This window comes from Cavia porcellus, unplaced genomic scaffold (genome assembly GCF_034190915.1).
Source record: "Cavia porcellus strain 051 isolate PalLab524CR breed Dunkin Hartley unplaced genomic scaffold, mCavPor4.1 scaffold_16, whole genome shotgun sequence".
In the NCBI taxonomy this organism is placed as follows: domain Eukaryota; kingdom Metazoa; phylum Chordata; class Mammalia; order Rodentia; family Caviidae; genus Cavia; species Cavia porcellus.
Genome location: NW_026947499.1, coordinates 6,241,147 through 6,261,400, shown reverse-complemented (window position 1 = coordinate 6,261,400; position 20,254 = coordinate 6,241,147). Strand labels below are relative to the sequence as shown.

The 20,254-nt window shown below is 61.5% G+C and overlaps 1 protein-coding gene across 1 annotated transcript; it reads right to left on the bottom strand.

The window, feature by feature from the left end:
- Nucleotides 1-492: 492 nt before the first annotated feature.
- On the bottom strand, nt 493-17,379 carry Dhx37 (DEAH-box helicase 37). The gene is made up of 27 exons (XM_003461627.4): nt 17,176-17,379; nt 15,758-15,927; nt 14,819-14,931; nt 13,334-13,694; nt 12,726-12,874; nt 11,505-11,597; nt 10,830-10,926; nt 10,081-10,194; nt 9,587-9,688; nt 9,377-9,488; nt 9,005-9,100; nt 8,798-8,880; nt 8,414-8,564; nt 7,662-7,738; nt 7,223-7,455; nt 5,839-5,950; nt 5,420-5,526; nt 5,151-5,339; nt 3,473-3,597; nt 3,274-3,390; nt 3,027-3,199; nt 2,381-2,495; nt 2,162-2,299; nt 1,999-2,093; nt 1,846-1,919; nt 1,590-1,687; nt 493-1,467 (listed from the first exon to the last, which is right to left on the bottom strand). The coding sequence occupies exons 1-27, from the start codon at nt 17,279-17,281 to the stop codon at nt 1,382-1,384; spliced, it is 3,486 nt and encodes a 1,161-aa protein (XP_003461675.2). The 5' UTR covers nt 17,282-17,379; the 3' UTR covers nt 493-1,381.
- Between the last annotated feature and the right edge of the window lie 2,875 nt (nt 17,380-20,254).

Below are 20,254 nucleotides of genomic sequence, written 5' to 3'. Positions count from 1 at the left end.
AGAGGCCTTGGTTCCAGCTGTGTGCATGGACACTGGCACACACGTCTGTGCATCTGCCAGGTGTGGGGATGCACGTCTGTTCATTGCAGCACTCTGGGAGGCTGAGGCAGGAGGATTTTTGAATTGGGAGCCAGCCTGGGCAACTAAGAGTCTCAATTTAGACAGGGAGGCAGGATCAGTCATGTAGAGCAGTGGGAAGGGCCTGGGGTCCTCTTCACCTTCTTACAGCTGAGAATGAAGGCCTTCTGTCCACAGGAGACGCACACGCATGCTTGCACCAGTGCAAGGGGCCCTAGACGAATGGACCAGCAGAGTGGCCCACTTCTCCACTTGTGACAGGGTCCTACCATGGGGCCCAGGCTGATCAGCTCACAGCAATCCTCCTGCCTCGGCCTCCTGCCTGATCCATGACCAGCACAGTCAGGCCCCTTTCCATTTGCAGAGTGAGCATGTGGGGTGCACCCTGAGAACCGCAGGATGTGACAGCACAGGTTACAAATCACATGACTTTATCCAAAACGTCCAGAAGGGGCAAAGATAAACAGATGGCAGGTGGGCGGGGAGGGCTCCAGCCAGGAGCTGGGGAGACGGGGTGAGGCTGTGGGCACCAGGGAGAGAGGTGCCCTGCACCGGGTGGGAGTAACAGTAAACCAGGAAGTCCACAAGCCACAGCGTCTCGGAGGGCTCGGCACACAGCTCCGGCTCAGACCGCGAGTGAGGGCCGAGAGCTGCAGGCTGAGAGCCCGGCTGGCTCCCACGGCCACCCTGAACAGCAGCACCAGGCCCAGCTCCGCTCAGGGCGAGGGCTGAGGGGTTGCTGCTCAGGCCACAGAGCAGCTGCCCCAACCTGGGCCTCTCCAGGCTCGAGAGTAGCCGGGAGGCAACAGCATCAGTGTGGCGAGGTTGCCACCGGGGTCCAGAGCTGTGGGGCGACGCTGGAGGTGTCGGCTGAGCTCTGGGGGCCGTGTGGGGTTCCCGGTGCCCTCCAGAGTCCCGGCAGAAGTCTTTGTGTGAAGCTCTGCCTCCATGGCCACTGGAGACCAGCCCCAATCCTGACTGTACAGTTGGCCTCTCAGGACACAGAACACAGGACAGGGCCCTGGTCCCCATCTCCCTGGGGACTGTCCTCTGCGTCCTCTCCACATTGGCCCCCAGAACGAGGACGGGGGCCACCCCAACTCAGAGCACACCTGGGTCCTGCTGAGCTTCCACAGAAAGCCCAGGCAGAGAGGAGCCCTGAGGTGGGGCTTGGGGCCCCCCACTAAGGGAGGCCTGCAGACCCCCACCCTCAGGTTCCAGAGGCTGATGCGGCCCAAACCACACTGGCCCGGGCCACATACTCCGGGGCAGAGCTGTCTTTCGGGGGCTCAGCCAGGGCTGGTCAGGGCTGCGAGGTGGGGGGCCAGGCTTTCTGGACTTCGGGGTGCGTGGCTTGTGGGAGCCACTCCAAGTATTCAGCCAGCAAGTCTGTGGGGGAGGCCCCAAGTTAGCTGCCCGGCCCCACTCCCCCAACCCCACCCCCCACCAGGCTGCGGCCAGCCCATAGCACCTGCCCCGCCCTGGCCCTGGCCCTCGCCAGGTCCACTCACACTCTGGATTTTGCTTCCAAGCGGCCAGCAGGGCGTCTCGGCAGTCAGCCTTCTCAGCCACCAGGGCCTTCAGCAGCGTCTCCGTCCTGGGCTGCAGCCTAGAGGGAAACGGGGTGGCAGCCAGGCATGGGGAGCTGGGGAGCTCACGGAGGGTGAGGGGACAAACGCAGATGGAAGAAGGGCATGGGAGGACAGAAACAGGCACTTGGCAGCCACAGGGAGCCGAGAGGCACAGGGTCCCAGTGGGAGGCCGTACCTGGCCCAGGTCTTAAGCATCGTGCTGGGGCTGGACAGCAGGCAGTCCCGGAAGGCAGCCAGTTTGCGGAAGACCTGCAGAGGGACCATGAGGGTGAGCCCAGCCTGCTGCCCATGGAGCCCAGGACTGGCCTTGAGGCTGCCGGCCACCTACCTGCCCTTCCAGCAGGAAGCGGGCAAAGTGCTTATAGCGGTCGATGCCTTCGGGGAAATCCACCTGGATGGCGGGCAGCGGCCAGCCCACGCGGTCTGTGGGACAGAGCTGGTGAGCGAGGCACAGGAGGGACTCGGAGGACATCGGGCAGGACGGCACTCACAGAACACGCTGGCACGGTGGCACTGCACACGGCCACGCTCGGGGCAGTAGGTAGGCGCGGGCTCCTCCAGGGGCGCCTGGAACTGGCAGAAGGTGGGCAGCAGGGCCGGGATCCACTGCTCCTCCACCTCGGAGACGCCTGGCGGGCGGGAAGCGCCGTGAGCCGGTGCCGACGGGTGGGGGTGGTGGGGGTGCTGCCCCAGGGCCCCGCCGTCCGTACCTTTCATGTACAGCTTGGTGGTCTCCACAATCTCCTGGTAGACCACAAACTCGGGGAGCTCACGGAAGAGCACGGAGCTGGGGTGGATGAAGACAGGGTCGTCCAGCAGCGGGGTCTGTGGAGGGAGGGCCGGTGGCTCGAGGCAGGAAGACCCCAGGACCCCTGAAAGGATCTGATCCCATTCCACCTTCGGGGCTGAGGACCGCGTCCACCCTGACCCCAATTCCTTGGCCACTGAGAGAGACGGGGCAGTGACCCAGGCTGCAGAACGGCAGAGTGGGAGACAGGAAGCTGACGGGGCAGGAGGGGGAACGGGTTTTTCTCTGGTGGGGGACAACATCCTGACACGGTGGTGATGGCTTTGGGCTCTGAACACACTGAGCCCGTGGAGCATGCGCTTGCAGTGCTGGCTTCACAGTAGCCAGTTACACTGCACTGAAGCCGCTATAAAGTGCATGCCTGTAATCCCAGCACGAAGGAGGCTGAGGCAGGAGGATCCCAGCAAGTCCCAGGCCAGCCAGGGCTACACAGAGTCCAAGGCTGGCTTGAACACAGGCTGAGACTGTCTTAAAAAGGCGAGAGGCATCGATTCCACCAGCCAGGTTCACCCTGCTGGGGTCCCCAGGGCTGGGAGCCTGCACCCCACCTTGTAGGCGTTTCTCCATGAGTCATCCAGGAGCTCCTCGCTCTGCACCCTGCGGGCCAGGTGGTCACCCAGGCCGGCCGTGACGATCTGCCGCAGGAAGGTCACCTGGCTCTCGCTGGGCGGGTCCATCTTGGGATCCACGAAGACCCTGGCCTCGGGGCACACGGCGTTGACTGGGGGGAAGAGGGCGAGGGTAGGCTGCTGGGCCATGGTGGCATCTGCCTCCCCTGGGCAGCTGCTCACGTACCTGAGGTGGTGAGCTGGCCACGCAGACGTCGCACCTCCAGCATGGCCTTGAGGCGTAGCCCATTGGCCTCGCAGAACTCGCGGGAGCAGCCGGAGTAGTCACAAGCCCCCACTGCACCTGCAGGACAGCAGGGCCAGGCTCACACCCCACCCGGGACCCCAGGGCACCCCACAGGACCCCACCTCCTGCCGGCACCCACCCAGCAGCACCATGACGTCGCCCAGCTTCAGACAGGCCCCCTGGCCCGCCCAGGTCCTCTTCATCTGGGCCACCCGGGCGCGCCGGCCCCTCAATGCAGTGAGCTCCTCCTCGCTGGCGGCAGGTCTGTACACAGACAGACAGAGGTAACCTGACTGCAGCCTCGGGGCAGGTCAGGCTCAGGTACTCCTGCCCACCCGCGGCTGTTGGGGCTGAGGATGTGGGTGAGGTCAGCTGCGGACGCCCACACCTGCAGTCCCAGTTACTCCAGAGGCTGAGGCAGGAGGAACACCTTCAGCTGGAGGCCAGCCTGAACGACCCTGTCTCTACATAAATAGAGACAGAGGCGAAGCGAAGCGCAAGCTGTGGGCAGAGCTGCTCGCACCAGGCCGGAGGGTGAACCCCGCCAGTGGCTCCAGGTGGGGTGCGGGGGGCTCCTTGTGGGAATTAACCCACGCAGCGCTGTCCCGGCCGCACCCCACTGGAGACACGGAGGCTGAGTGGTACGGTCACCGCTGAGGCCATGCAGGGAGATGTGCCCCGGGCCCCAGGGCTGCACAGCCCCTGCATCTCCTTAGAGGCGCACACTGGACACTCTGGGGACTACAGGAGAAAACCACAGTTCCGGTCACTGCAGCCTCTGTGGGGCTCCAGCTGCACGGGCTCGCGGCTGCTGTGGGAACAGCCCGGGGGCTGCAGGGTGACCTTAGGGAGGACTCCCAGAGGAGTCCTGGTGAGTCCCCCGACTCAAGGGCTCGGCCAAGGGACTGCACGGGACCCAGGGGGTGCTGCACATAGGCCACCAACCACACCGCTGGGACAGGTGTGCTGCCGATCAGGCGGAGACCGAAGCTATGGATGCCTCAGAAGAAGGAGGGGGCGGTGTGTTCAGTCAGGAGTTTTTTTTTTTGTGCTGGGGATCAAACTCACAGCCTTGCATTTGCCAAACAGGCACTTATGCCACTGAGCTAAACCCCCGGGCCCAGGAGTGCTTTTTCTCCCATTTTGGAAATTTTTTTTTCAACTGTCTTTTTGTTGTTTTTTGAGACAGGGTCTTATACTCCAACAGATTTTGAAGAGACAATACTCCTGCCTCAGCCTTAACCCTAACCTGACCTGGTTTTTTGTGTGTGGAAGGGCTCCTGCAATCCATCTCAGGACCCTGCACTTGCCAGGAAAGTGCTGAGCTGCTGTGTTATATCCCCGGCCCCTGGGCTGGCTTTTACTTTTGCACAACAGGAATGGCACGCAGGTCCTTCACACTGAGCTAGGTCTTCAGCCCCTCTCTAAGGTTACTTTTTTTTTTTTTGTCTTTTTTTCATTTTTATTGGTACCAGGGATCGAACTCACGACCGCCTGCTTGCAAGGCAGGTGCTTATGCCGCTGAGCTAAATCCCCAGCCCCTCTCTAAGGTTACTTTTGAGACAGGTTCACACCGAATAGCCCAGCTGGGCTTGTACTCTGGATCCTCCTGCATCAGCCTTCCAGTGTGGGGATGGTAGGTGGGTGCCACGACACCCCGCTAGGTGGCCCCAAAGTGACCCTTTCCTGGAATCAGTGGCCCTGGACACCAGGGATGCCCTCACCCCAAGCCTCAGGACACCCCAAATCTTGCAGAGGACAGAGAACTGGGGTGGTCACTGTTGCTGTGAAGCTCGGGGGCCATGCGGGCCACGCACCTGTCCAGCTCCTCGAAGAGCTCGCGTACCGTCATGGCGGCCACGATGGCGATGGCGTAGGGCAGGCAGCCGTGCTGGCGGCTAAGCGCCAGCATCTTGGCACAGCGGGGTGCCACAGGGAAGGTGGCCATGGTCCTGCCCAGGGCCGTGATAGGGCAGCTCAGCCTCGACCTCTGCAGCTGCTTGACCCTGGGGACAGAGGCCACAATGGCTGGGCACCCAGGGATGGGGCAGTGCCCGGCCCTCCCGCTCTGCCCAAGCCCTCCTACCTCTGTGTTTTTGAAGGCTCCTGCAGGGCACCCAACGCGATCAGCAGCTCCTCTGCTGCCACCAAGGCCTCCATGGAGGGTGGCGTGGGGAAGGGGAAGTTGACTACCTGGGTCCCAGGAGCGGACGAGGCTGCATGAGCACCCGGCCACCCAGCCACCGTCCCCACCCAGGCATGGGGTCGGCACCCAGAAAACAGGTGCCAGCCCTGGGTGCGCAGCAAGCCCAGGGCTTCCGGCCTGCACCCCACTGCCCACACCTGGCACTCACTGCCTGGCTGAGCAGCACGGGGGACCTCGCCGCTGTGCTGGTTCGGCTAAGCCTCCCTGACACTGAGTCATGTGGCCCACGGCCCTTCCCTCCCCCGTGCACCGGGAGCCTGGCAGAGACCCCCCCAGGAGGGGGGCCACGGGGCACCCACCTTCTCAATGTTGAGCGCCTTCATCTGCAGGATCAGGTCCTCCACAGGCCGCCGCGTGATCTCAGGAGCAGGAAACTGCTCAAAGTCCCCGAAGACGGCAGATGAGTACAGCCTGGGCAGAGGCGAGCACCCTGAGCGGGAGCGGCCAGGGCTGTACAGTGCCCCCCGGCCTGCCTCGACCTCCCCAGCTGCCTCCTGTACTCTGCTGTGCGCTACTTAAATGGCATAGAAAGAATGGCAACGGGGCTGGGGATTCAGCTCAGCGGTGTGACTGCCTGCCTGCAAGTGCGGGTCGTAAGCTCGATCTAGGTGCCAAAAAAACAAATAGCAACGAAGCCGGCAAAGAGAAAGCCGGCCCCGGGCAGGAGCGGGGACTGTGGTGGCCGCTGAAGCGGCCCTGGCGCCCGGGCAACAAGCAGCAAGGAAAAGCATCCCTCACTCTCTGGGGGCTGGGGTGAAGCCCCACCTGGGCAAGTCAGGGGACTCAGCACGACCCTGACTCAAGAAACCGCAGCGCTGCGGAGGTCGGGAACCGGATCTCCAGCACCGCTGAGGGGAGCAGTGACCACGCTGCCCGGAACCACCCTGCGGCCTGGCACCCGCTCCTGGACCCACGCCTACACGGCTGCCTGCTCGATTATGCAGCAGTGCAGAGGGGCGCCGTGGGGAACCGGAACTCGGAGCCACCTGCTCTGGGGCGCTACGCAGCCAACTACGGAGCGTAGCACAGTATAAGCTGGGATATGATGGCCTGAAAATCTGCAGTGACAGCAGCTGAACACTCGAGGACATGTGTGTCCAGATGGACTGCCCCTGATGGGGTTTTGTGGGGTGGTGAGAAGTTCTGACGCTGGTTTTAGAGGACGCACCATGACTGCGCCGTCATGCACCCCTGCCATCCCAGGGCTCTGAGAGGATAAGGCGGGAGGACTGCAGGGATGACCTCAGCATGGGCAGTGCAGGAGGCCTCAAGAGGGCAAAGTTAAAAAAGGCTGGAGATAGAACTTGGCGCCAAGGTCTCAGGGTCAACCCCAGTACCACAAAACAATTAAAAAACTTTGAAAATGAGGAAGACAGGATTGTGAACGTGGAGATGGTGGGTTAGTTTTTTGGTCTTTTTTGAGACAGGGTCTCTCTACGCAGCTCAGGCTGGCCTTGAGCTCACTTTGTAGCCCAAGCTGGTCTCAAAGTCACAACGACCTTCCTGCCTCAGCCTCCCCAGGAGTGCTGGGAGGACAGGCGTGTGTGTCCATGCCCGGCTTAAGTTAGCTCTCAATGAAGCAGCATGGGAGCCCAGGGTCTGCCTCTGAGGTACGCCATGGGCATCCACACTGCCCGAGCACACAGGCACCCTGCACCCGGGACAGGGGAGCCAGGGACCCACCTGTAGCAGTGGCCCGGCTCTGTCCGGCCTGCCCGGCCCGCCCGCTGGTCAGCAGATGCCTGAGAGACCCAGGTGACGCGGAAGGAGGACACCCCGGTGACACGGTCGTAGTAACGCTTCTTGACTTTCCCGCAGTCCACCACGTACTTGATGCCAGGGATGGTGAGGGATGTCTCGGCCACGTTGGTGGCCACGACACACAGCCTGGTCCCCTCTGGCGGAGGCCTGAAGACCTGGGGTTGGGAGAGGAAGCGACACTGAGCCAAGAGCCCACTCAGGGCTGAGCAAGGGCAGGGGAGCCCCACGGGTTGGCGATGTGGGCAGGGTGGCTCGGCTGGCACCCCCCAGCGCAGTCCCGGGCGCACACATGGACACTCCTCTACTCTGCAGATCCCAGCCCCCACCCAAGCACCGGGTCCAGCGGCACCGTGAGCTGTACCTGCGCCTGCTTCTCCGGGGCCAGCAGAGAGTAGAGCGGCAGCACGTGCATGGGCAGGGAGGCGTCCGGCTGCTCTCCTGGGGGCAGAGGGCAGGCGCTGGCACTGGAGACACCCGGGCAGGAGCTACCTCGGGCTGCCAGGGTCAGGGCACCACCCTGCTGCAGGCACCTCACTGTGCCCGAGGCAGGTGCTGTGACCACGGCCCTGTCCAGGCCCACATGCCCACACCGCACGGCCAGCTGCAGTCCCGGCCACATCTGCACAGCAGAAGCCCTGGCTGCCACACGGCTCTGGGATGGACGCAAAGATCACAGGATTCCCTTCTGCTGCTGTTCCCCACAGGGCCTCGCTATGGTCCCCAAACTGGCCTCAAATTCCTGGGCTCAAGCGCTCTTCCTGCTTCAGCCTCCTGAGCACCGAGGCTCCAGGTGCCAGCACCAGCGTGCCGGCCTCAGGTGCTGGGATTGCCCACATACACAGGTCCCCCACACCAAACTGCCTTCCTGCACAGGCAGCCCCGTAACCCTCACACAGCACCTCTGGGGTCCCCACCAGGCAGTGAGAGGGGCGAGGGGAGCCCAGTGAGAAGACAGCCAGAGCCCCCTCTGCAGCAAGGAGCTGGGCCGGGCAGTGCCCATTCTCAGGCAGGCCCTGGGCCCTCCTGCTGTCTCCAGGTGGCAGGACAACAGCAGACGCCTGGGGAAGAAGGGCCCCAGGGGCACGTGGGGCACCAGGCTGCATCCGGGCCCACCTCCAGCCAACCCGCCCTCGTCGTCCCCTAGGTCAAGGTCCAGGTCCGAGCCCAGGGCGGCCTCCTCGTCATCCATCTCCGCCTCTCTGTCCTCGTCAGCCTCGCCCGCCGGCAGCACGGAGTAGCTGTCCAGGCTGATCTGTGGCAGCGTCTGGGGGTGACAGGACAGCAACACAGGGGTCCACTCAGGGGCTGGGGACCCAGCCTTCCAGAAGCTTCCTCCAAATGCGCCGTGGGCCACAGCCCTGTCCAGGGAAGGCGTGGGCCCTGGGGTGCCTCCTGCTGTCCCCCGCAGCCCTGGTGGCCTGTCCTGACTGAGGACCTGGTTCCCATCTCGTTTCTCCCAGACGCAACTGCCACCCAAGCCCCCACCACCACCGGTACCGTGGCTCGAGCCTTCTTTGCCCTGGAGCGAGGTTTCTTAAACCTCCGCATGTCCGGGGCCGAGTCCTGCTCCTCCTCCTCTCCTGCAAAGCGAGGGGTGAAAGAAGAGTCCCGTGGGCAGTGTGGGGACTGCACCCCGATCCACGCCAGAGCCAGGCCAGAGGTGCCAACTGTCCCGGGGGGGGGGCGTGGCCAGGGAACCTTTACCTGAAGGACGTGACCTGGAGGCCGGGAAGGCCCGCCGGAGCCTGCGGCACAGTGCATGCACCTCTGCCTGGCCCGTCAGGAACACCAGGATGCCTCCTGGAGAAAGAACCACCCGGCTGTGATCCAGCAGTCACTCAGCAAACACTTAGGCAAGAGCAACTGCCAGGAGACAGGATGGCGCAGACATGGGTGTGGCAGGAGGCTCCTCCTGGCACCACGAGGAGCAGGGGACAAAGCCTCAGTGCGCCTGGCTGTGCCACCCTCCCCAAAGTGCCAGCTGGCTGCAAGTCTGTTGTGCTTGGAGCCTGGAGGCCGAGCAGGGATGGGGAAGCAGGGCCGGGCCTCGGGCAGCGGGGGCAGCTCCGGCCTCACCTGCGGGCAGCATGCGGTGGATTTTGCACACCTTCCGGAAGCACTCGCCACTGTAGTCCTCCGGCGTGCGCTTGTTGAAGTGCACAGTGACTGGGAACTGCCGAGACTCCACCTGTGGGGTGCCCCCAGTGTGGCTCAGCCCGGCCTGGTGAGCCCTCCCGGGCCCCCGACCCTCCGCTCCCCAGCGCTGAGCTCCCCACCAGGCCTCACCCTGATGACGGGCGGCGGCGAGGCGAAGAGCCGCGGGTTCTGGGTGAAGTCCTCCACACGCAGCGTGGCCGACATCACCAGCAGCTTCAGCGGCCGCTGCCTCTGGGGGAGACAGCCACACAGCCTCAGGCCTGGCCATGGAGGGGACCATCCTGCCCCACCTGACTCGGGACGCCATGTGGGGCTCAGGGGCACCCCACGAACATGGCAGGAAACCCCAGGATCAGGGGGATGGAAGCCAGGCCAGGGTCCCGTGTTACTTCCCTGGAAGCCTCCCCAGCCTGCCCTGGCTCCTCACTGTCCCCCCACGGAAGAATGGGACGCAACCCCGGGAGGATGGTGCAGGCAGGGATGTGGGGATGGACAGGCACTGGCTGGGATGTGCCAAGAGGGAGGCCCAGGACCGCCAGGGGTGATGGGGGCTCTGACAGCGTCCAGGGCCCCAGCCACAGTGCACGGGGAACCCCGGGCTCCAGCCGGCTCCCCACCCCCACCTTGGCGCGCAGGGCCACGATGCGGGACAGCAGGCCGATGAGGATGTCGGTGTAGACACTGCGCTCGTGGGCCTCGTCCACGATGATCACCTTGTACCTTAGCAGCAGGAAGTCCTGCCGGAAGGGCGCACAAGGCCTGAGCACCTGGGGGCCGCTCGAACCACCCATCCCTCCCCGAGCCTCCCTGAGGGAGCTGCACGGTGGCCTCTGCAAGCCAGTTGCAGGGTCTGGGCGGCTGAGGCCTGCAGCTGCACCATGGGAGAGGGCGCTGTGGACCTCTGGGCCCCGAGGCTCAGGCGCCTCCCGCTACGCCGTGCGGCCGGACAGCCTCCAGCCAGGCCCTGCATGCTCTGGGGACACAGGTGTACCCCACATGACCGGCTGGCCCGGCCCCAAACCCTCAGGAGCTCTGGGAGGCAGGAAGGGGGCTGACAGGGGAGGCAGGGCTTGCAGGGCAGGGCAGGGCAGGGCAGGGGGCTGAGGCCAGGACCCGGGGCCTGTCGGTGCCCGGGCAACACAGGGTGTCAGGGCTTACCCGAGGGCCACGAGAACGGCACCCAGGCGCACACTGAAGGGGCCTGCTGTGTGCCAGCGGCTCACACGCAATGCATGACGCCCGCTCCAACACGAGGGGAGGCGGGGGCACCAGGGGACACAAGCTCCGGGAGCCCTCGCCTGCCCGGGGTCACGGCGGCACCCGCTCCCACCGTGCTCCCCACTGTGCTGGCGGGTGCCGGGCTGGCACCCACCTTCTGGATTTCCTTGAGCAGCACGCCGTCCGTCATGAACTTGATCCTGGTTTCCTCGCTCACGTTGCCTTCGTAGCGGATCTGGTAGGAGACGACCCTGTGGGGACAGACGCAGGCTCAGGGCTGGGACCCTGGGCAACTCCAGGGCCCAGGGAGGAGGCCAGGCCTGGAGGGCCCTGGGGACCGAGGCACAGCCCTTCCTCCAGAGCCACGCACAACCCAGGGCAGGGCCCGAGGGTCAGGCTAGTCACACGTGACAGCCAGGGGCCCAGGCTCGTCCGCTGCTCTTTCTACTTCCCCGGGGGGAGCCTAGGGGTTTTCATTCCTGGCACCTTGTGTGCACATGAGCGCGCGCACACACACACACACACACACACACACACACAGTGTGCACATGAGCGCGCACACACACACATGCAGGCAGGTCACCCACTGGGGCTGCCTGCACCGGGCCACCTGCTCAATCCTTGTTTTGCCACAGTGTGATGTGAGCTCCTGCCCGGGGGGCCAGAGGTGTGACACACAGGAAACCCCCGCACAGGGCGCTCCTGGGCCCCCAGCCAAGAGGACAACACCAGCCTGGGACCCAGGCACAGCCTGGCCCTGCCCCTCCCACAAGCCCCAGGGGAACGGAGCCACAGGGCGGCCCGTGACCCTCCCAGTCAGGGGCCTCACCGCTGTGACAGGTTCATCTCCTTGGCCACTCGCTGGGACATGGCCACAGCGGCCACACGGCGAGGCTCGGTGACACCGATGATGCTATTGTTACTGGGGAAGAAAAGGACGTGTCAACTGCGTGGCTGTGTCTCGTGTCCTGGGCCACCTGGAGGTTCAAGTGACAGACACAGTCCACACGGGGTCGAGACAGGAAGTGGACAGCGCAAGGCAGGGTGGTCATGATAGTGGGGGGGTCACATGGGGACGACAGGGCAGCAGGGTCCAGGGAAATCCCCAAGGACTGAAGGCTGCGAGTCCACGCTCACTCAGGGACATGCCCAGTCAAATTTAAAAACCTGTGTTTCTCCGGGCCTGGTGTACAAGCCTGTGACCTCAGCACTCCGGAGGCTGAGGCAGGAGGATCACAGAGCGTTCAAGGCCAGCCTGAACCGCATAGGGAGGAACGGTCTCAAAAACTAAACCAGTGAAGTTTGAAAGCCAGTGCTGAGTGTGCCGAGACCGCACACCCCTACCCTGCAGAGCAAGAAGTGGGGTTCAGAGGGTAACACCACCCTGCAGCCTTTGGGTGGACTGGCAGCGGCCTCCCCTGGATCTCCGGGGATGGGGACTGGGTGAGTGACAGGTGGGCTGAAGGACCCGACATGCAGAACAACACAGTCCACTGCAGACAAGAGGACCTGCTGGGCGGGTGGCCACCTCAGCCTACTGTCACCTCACCCACCCTCCCATGGCCAGCTGGGTACCTCAGCCTTCCATGCCAACTGGGAGGGGGTCCTGCTTCCCTGCAGGCATCAGCGGCCACGGTTCCCCACAGGCAGGGTGAGCCCCGAGCCCCCAAAACCACTGAGTGGGGAGGACGTGGTCAAAGCCATACTAGCAGCTGGCACTGGAGGCTGGGCCTGGCCGGGTGACTGCCCGTCCCCCTGCCACCCCAGCCTCTTCCTGCAGACCACACTGTACCCTTCCACCGTGGCCCTAGGGATGGCCTTGGGAACTGTACAGGGGACACACGGTGACATCAGTAAATGTCACCCCACAGACAGTGGCCAGCCAGGGGCCTCAGCGCTGCATGCATATCTGCCTGTTGCACCGAGGTGACACTCTGGCGTGACCAGCACCACGGCCACGACGTCAAGGCCCAGAGCAGCTCCCCTGGGCTCCCGGCACTAAGCGGCTCAGCCAGGCTGTGGGCAACCTCCCAGGACGGCCACCCCTCACCTGCTGTAGCCGGCCTCATAGAGGAACTGGGGCACCTGCGTGGTCTTCCCGCTGCCCGTCTCGCCGCACACGATGACAATGGGGTGCTCAGCCACCGCCTCCATGATCACCTGCTCCTCGGACAGGATCGGGAGCTGGAGACGCTCGGCCTGGTGGGAAGGACACGGGGCTCAGGACCTGGGCTGGCCGGGCACGTGTGCGTGAGTGCGTGCGTGTGCAGAGGGCAGGGGACAGGAGGGAACTCAGACACAAAACCGTGCGTGGCATGTGGAAGGTGGCAGCCGGCATGTGGGCGGTCACCAGGTGACCACAGCTGGGGGCCACCCTGCTGCCGTCCATGAGGAGGGACAGTCACTGGGAGCCCATGGGTGGGCGAGGGGTAGCCATCCATGTCCAGGGTGTGCGTTCCTCCTGACACACCTGTTTTCTGGTGCTGGGAGGGATGCAGGGCCGCATGCGTTTTGCAGAGACGGGGTCCTGCTAAGGTGCCCCGGGTGGCCTCAACCTTGAGGTCCTCCTGCCCCAGCCTCTGCAGCGGCTGGGCTCACAGGCTCACACTACCGCCTGCAGAGCTGAGGTATGCTCTTCTCCACCCCAGAGGGACACACCTGCATCTCAGGGGTTCGGTTCACGGGGACGAACACTGCAGGCCTGGCGGGGCGCCTGGGCGGGGCAGAGGCTGCAGCTTTCCCAGGAGCTGGGCTGGAGGCTGCAGGGGGCTTTGTGCCGGCTGCTGGGCTCGTGTCCACGGTGGACCCAGGAGGTCCTGCCAGAGGCTGCTCTGTGGTTGCCGTGGCACCAGCCCCAGCCTGGTCCACAGTGGGGGCCTCATCAGGCTCGGAATCTTCAGAGGACTCGGACTGAGACTCAGACTCCTCCTCTGTAGATGGCTGGCGATGGCGCTTGCGGTGGGCTCCGCTCAGGCTGTTGACCCTCTGCTGACCTGGGGCGGACAGCTTATTGGGCCTCCTGTCAGGAAAGCAAGGCCTTGGGACGCCTGCAGTGGCTCTGGGTTGTCCCACTGCAGAGGCCAGGACCTAAAGCCACGCCCCTTCCACCCCAGGGCCTTGACACTTCCTGCCCCAGCCTCCCCACAGCTCAGTTCCCTCAAATGTTCCTGCCACAGGACTATCCCTGACCTCACAGCATGAATCCCCCCTTTCTTCCCTGAACCTGCAGGTCCTAGGAATTCAAATACATGTGCCCGTAAGGGGATGGCACGCCAGTCCCTGAGCCCGAGCTTCTAAACAGAGGGCAGTGACCAGGGCCCCACTCTGTCCCAGAACCCCACACAGCCTGGGTGTCATCTGCCTCTGCTAACAGCTGCCACAGAGACCAAAGAGGTTTCTGCTCACGTGGAAAACTTGCATTTTGTTTGCACTGTGCTCGAACCCAGGCCTTGCACTAGGCAGACAAGCACTCTACTACAGAGCTACAGCCCCAGGCATTTTTGCTTTTATCTTATGGTCCTCCTAAGACACTAAGGAGCCTAGGCTGGGCTTGAACTCACAGCCCTCCTGCTCCACCTCCGAGATGGATGGGATCACAGCCGTGTGCCTCTACATCTTGCTGAAAACTGATTTTTTATTTTTTGAGACAGGGTCTCATTATGCAGTTCAGGTTGCTCTTGAACTCACAGTGATCCTCCTGCATCAGTCTCCCAAGTGCTTGGATTAAAGGTATGTGCCACCAGGCCATCTGAAATATCCTGATTCTTAAATGCTGTCTGGCCAGGCATGGTGGCACATGCCTGTCATCCCAGCATTCAGGAGGCTGAGGTAGGAGGAATGTTGCAAGTTTGAGACCAGCCTGAGCTACAAAGTGAGCTCAAGGCCAGCCTGAATTGCATGGGGAGCTCCTGTCTCAAAAAGACAAAAGTAATTAAACAAAACACTCTCTGTCCTGGGTTAAATGGTGTCCCCACAAATGCATGCGCACCCAGAACCCCAGAAGCTGACTGGACTTGCTAATGGCCCTTGCAGCTGGAGTTCAGATGAAGTTCAGAGGTGCCCACAGCCACCTAGACCACCAGATGTCTGATCCCAACGCGCACACCCTGGTCACTGGTGGGCACTCGGACAAGCGGCACTCACTCTTTGGCCTGGTACATGCGGGTCCCGGTGCCCAGCTTGGACGTCGTATAGAACAGCCGCATCTCGGCCTCGGTCACCTGGACCTCGCCCAGCTTCTGCAGCAGCTCCGCTCTCTGGGAGAGGAAGTGGGGACATGGGCATGTGGTGCTGCGACTCTCCCACGCAGGGGCGTCACACTCGGACCCCAGGAGCCCCCTAAACACACGATCCAGTGGCAACCCCGCCGCTGTGCGTCCTGAGGCCCATGGCCCTCACAGGGCTCTGCACACCCCATGCTGGAAGAGGCTGCAGGGTGGTCCAGGGCCCTGGATTCAGGCCTGCCTGTCCTGCTTTTTTTGTTTTAAGACAGGGTATCACTATGTAGTCTAGGCTGGCCTTGAACTCATGGTGATCCTCCTGGCTCAGCCTCCCCAGTGCTGGGATTATAGGCATGCACCACCGTGCCTGGGCACCAGCTGTCCTATGGAAGTAAACAGCTGCATGTGTGCCCATGTGACTGTCCCCAAGCTATCAATGAAGGATGTAGGCCATGAGCTGGGCCACTGTCTTCTTTTCCGGGGCTACGGGTTAAACCCAGGGCCTTTGCCCTGAGCTATATCACCAGCCCTTTCTTTTCTTTTTTTCAGTTTTGAGACAGGTGCTTGCTATTGGTTCAAGCTGGCCTTGAACTCACTATGTAGCCCAGGCTGGCTTTGACCCTGCGCTGATCTTCCTGCCTCAGCCTCCAGAGTGCTGGGCTTATAAAGGTGCACCACCCCACACTACCGTTCTCATTTGAGACTGGGTCTTGCTAAATTGCTCAGCTTGGGCACAAATTTGAGATCTTTCTCTCTCAGTCTCGCAGAGGCCTGGGATTACAGGTGAGCACCAACACCCCCAGCCCCAGCTCCACCCCTGCTCCCGCTCAGGGAGCTGCACGGCCCGACAGGGACGGCCTACCTGGCTCTTTTTCTCCTTCTGTTCCAAGATCTTCTGCAGCGCCTTCCTCTCCTTCTTGGTCAGCGGCTTCTTCTCCTTCTTGGATGGGGGCGGCGCCTTGCTCTTCTTTTTCTTCTTGCCAGGCAGGACAAGCGCGTTGCTGGCATCCACCCCTTTCAGCACGTCCTCACCTGCAAAGACGCACTGCCTAGCCCTGGATCCCAAAGCCGCAGGTGGGCAGCGGGAAGCTCTCGGCCCCGGGGCCCCTGGGCCCCTGGCTCTGACCCCCTCCTGGCTGCACTCCTAGCTTGGGACCAGGAGACAGAACTATCCTCAGGGCCATCTGTGACGACCGCTGTGCAGAGAGTGTCACAGCCGGGGAGGAGGGAGCTGAGTGTGCAGAGAGAACGGTGCTACGGATCCATAGCACGGGACTTTTAAACGCAGAGGTTGGAAGGCCGGCCACCAGGTTCTGCTTCGGCTCCTCAGACAGGGCTAGCGCTGCCTCAGAGCAGACACCCTGGCCTCCTCTGCAACATTCCCGTGTGAGTGCTGTCGCTTTCTGCAGTAACTGCTCAGCTGTGTGTCATTATTTATGTTACCCACAGCAGAAGGAGCTCGGACCCTAATTAAGTTCCATGCATTTGGGAGGCTGAGGCAGGAGGATCACTGCAAGTTTGAGCCCAGCCTGGGCTACACAGTGAGTGCAAGGCCAGCCTGAACTACTCAGCAAGGCTGTCTCCAAAAAAAGAACCTGTCCATTCTCTGACTCTCAAGTAGCAACCACCAAGTAGTGGTGTAAGACAACTTTCCCCACCTCTCTGGGTCCAAGAACCCTCGGTCCCTCTGCCCTGGCAGCCCCAGTTCGTCCTCAGGGCCCCTGTTCTGAGCCGGGCTGCTGTAACCAGGGCCACTGCCCCCAAGCAGCCCCCAATCTGCTCTGCGATTTCAAGGCATTCTTGTTGGTCAGACACAGCTCCCTCCTCCCCGGCTGTGACAGCAGGCTCCTGCCATGGGTCTCACTTCATAGACGGGCACCCTGAGGCATAAGGACGAGGCGATGCGCCACATTCTCAGCCTAGGCGTGCAGCTCTAAAGGAGGGCACTGACTTCCGAATTCCCGAGCCCGGACACAACAGGTGTTCGACAGACAAGGGTCGGACACGATTGGCGGGCAGACCGGCTCGAGCAGCCAGGCCAGGGCCGAAATTGCAGATGCAGGGGTCAGGCGATGGCAGGGTCTCATCTTCTTCTCCAGATTCCACGCCAGGGGCACCCGGTCGCTGCCCAGTGCTCGGTGTCAACACTAGGCTAACACGGCCCCTCTCCCGGGCTCACCCGAAACGGGGGCGGGGGGATCCGCTCCCGGAACCCGTCCCGCCCGCTGCCAGCCCCGGGCTGCGCCTCCCCGACACTCAGTCCCATCCCGGGCGCTTTACCCTCGAGCTCCAGCCGCACGGGGGGCGGCTCGGGGCCCCCCTTGGAGGGGCCGGGGCCCGCCTGCAGGCGCCCCTTGATGTTGTACCGCCGGCGCAGCTTTCCCATGGCACCTGCGTCCCGCGGTCCCAGGGGGCAGGGCCAGCAGCGCTGCCCGAAGTTCGGCCCACGTGGGTACCCGACCACCACAAGCCGCGAGACTTCCGGGTCGAGCTCTCGCGAGAGCTGGGAATCACCGTAAACCTGGAGGCGTGGCCTAACGCTACGTGGGGGCGGGGAGAACAAGCCTGGGGGCGGGGCCTATTTCATGAAGCGGAGTCCTGCAGTGCAATCAGTTCTAACGCTTATGAATTGAGTTTCCAAATCTGACTTTTGCTGGGCTGGACGCTTGGAATAGAGTGTTTCATTTGCTTTTAAAGCCTTGGGGCTGGGGATTTAGCTCAGCGGCGTAAGCGCCTGCCTTGCAAGCAGGCGGTCGTGAGTTCGATCCCTGGTACCGATAAAAAGGAAAAAGACAAAAAAAAGAAAGAAAGAAATCTTATAAAATAAAGCCTTGCCGGGCGTGGTGGGGTGAACTACATGGCGAGACCCTGTCTCAAAGAGACTAAGTAAATAAAATAAAACCCGTGGTGGTCCATGTGGTCCATGCCTGTCATCCCAGCACTCAGGAGGCTGCTGAGGCAGGAGGGTCACTGGGCATTCAAGACCATCTTGGACTACATAGTGAGTTCTAGGCCAGTCTGAGCTACGTGGAGAGACCCTATCTCCAAATAATAATAATAATATAATAAATAACCTATAAAAATATAAAATATATATGACCCCAATACAAACTTCCCCATCCTCATTCTGATTTTCTGGTATTGCTGCAAATACGTGTTTGCATAGATACAAATGTATTAGTTGTGTGTAAAGGCACCAGAAGGCAGCTACTAGGTTAAAACTCTCATTAAGGCATTATGTTGAGAATAGAAGGGTTACATTGTAGCACATTTTCCAGCAACTGCATTAGTTAGTTGAGGGCAAACTTTTTTGGGGAGGGGGGGAGATACAGTCTCACTGTATAGCTCAAGCTAGCTCTGAACTCATGGTTATCCTCCTGCCTCAGCCTCCCAAGTACCCATGAGCCACCATAAATAAAGATTTATTTTTAAATCTTTTCCATTTTTTATTTTCTATTAATACCTGTTGCAGTACATACTGATCACATTCGTGAAGGAATCAATACATGAACGCAACACGTCTTCATTCTGTTTTTATCTCCTCTCTGGGGGGGAGGGGTGACATGCTGGGCTCATGCCTGCAATCCCAGCATTCTGGAGACTGAGGCAGGTGGATTCTCATAAGTCTAAGACCATTTTGTACTATATAGTGAGACCATTTGAAAAAAAAAAAAAAGAAAGAAAAGAAAGATTTTTGTTTCACTTTCATTTTTTGAAATAAAGTCTCACTCTGTAGTTTCGTCTGACCTTGAAGGAGCAACCCTTTGTCTCTGCCTCCAGAGTACTAGGATTACAGGTGTCCACCACCACCACACTGCACGGAAGAGCTCAGTTTATTTACTTATTTATTCTTATCAGTACCGGGGAATCGAACTCACGGCCATGCGCTTTGCAAAGCAGGCGCTTATGCCTGCTGAGCTAAATCCCCAGCCCCTACTTATTTATTTTAAGTCAGAGTCTTGCTATGTAGTTCAGCCTTGGACTCACTGTGTAGCCCAAGCTGGGCACAAACTCACGGAGATCCTCCGGCATCATCCTCCTGAGTGCTGGGATTACAGGTGTACACCACCACGCGGGCAGCTGGCCCTCCCGTCCCCTCCGTGGCTCTCAGCTGGCGGCCCTTGACCCCTCCCCACCAGCTGTCCCACTCTCCCCAGCTGACCCGCCCCACTTGCACCCATGAGCCACAGGCCCTGCAGCCCAGAGAGCAGGTCCCGCGTGAGAACTCACCTCTGAGGAGCGAAAGTCCGTAATGGCTACATTTTTGATGACAGGGTGGCTGGTGCCAAGCCACTGTGCAACACACCCGCTTCACCAGTGCTGAGCTCTGGGAGAGAGAGGAGCCCTAGTACCAGACCCTGGAGTCAGGGGTACAGCTGGGCCTCGCACCCCCTGGTGGTGGTCCACAGGCCCTCCTTGCCCGGGTCCCGGGAGACAGGAACGCTGCTGGGTCCAGGACGCCAGGACAGGCTCTTTTCCTACTCCTGGGGACCCCAGAGCTCAGTACTGGACTCACTTGCCTTTGAATGGGGGGGGGGGCAGGAGGGGTCCCCGAGCTTGCCTCTGCCATCGGTATACTTGGAGCATCTTGCCTCATAGTTTAGAGGTGTCCCCACCATGGGCCTCAGGCAACACTTGAGAGACCAGAAGCCTGAGAAGGGAGGACTGTCACAGCCCGCAGATGACCCCCATCTCAGCTCCAGGGAGGGACTATCCGACCAAAGTGCTTTTACTTTGTCATGTGTGTGTTAAGACAGGGTCTCAGTACGCAGTTCAAGCTGGCCTTGAACTCACTTTGTAGATCAGGCTGGTCTCAAACTCTCAACGATCCTCCCGCCTCAGCCTCCCACTGCTGGGAGGACAGGTGTGCACCACCACGCCTGGCCCTAAGTACTGTTAAAACTCTCGGTTGTTTAGCAAAGAGGCGTTGTGGAGTGTCCCAAGGTAAGGCCTAGATTCCTCAACAAAGGTGACCTCGCTGGGGCTCTTTCTAACATGGGGACAGAGATACCTGTTATGGCTGTGTCTAGATGGCCCCTCAAAGCCTCAGGTGGTCATAGGTGGGGCTTTCCAGAGGTGACTAGACGTGAGTGTGTACGCTGGGATTAAGGTTGTGTGATCAAGGGTGTCAGGCAAGGGGCTTCGTTCCCCAGGAGAGCACAGCTTGGGGGTCTCCCACAGTCCTGTGAGGCTCCAGGGGCACTTGTGAAGGACTGGAGAAAGGCTCCCTAAACACCAGGCCACCCGTATGGAAACCCAGACAACTCTTCTCAGGCTTCCACAGCTCTGACCCTGGCCTCTCTCCTCCCAGCTCACCGGTGGGGAGCAGAACCCTGCAAGCCCACTGCTGCCTGTGAGG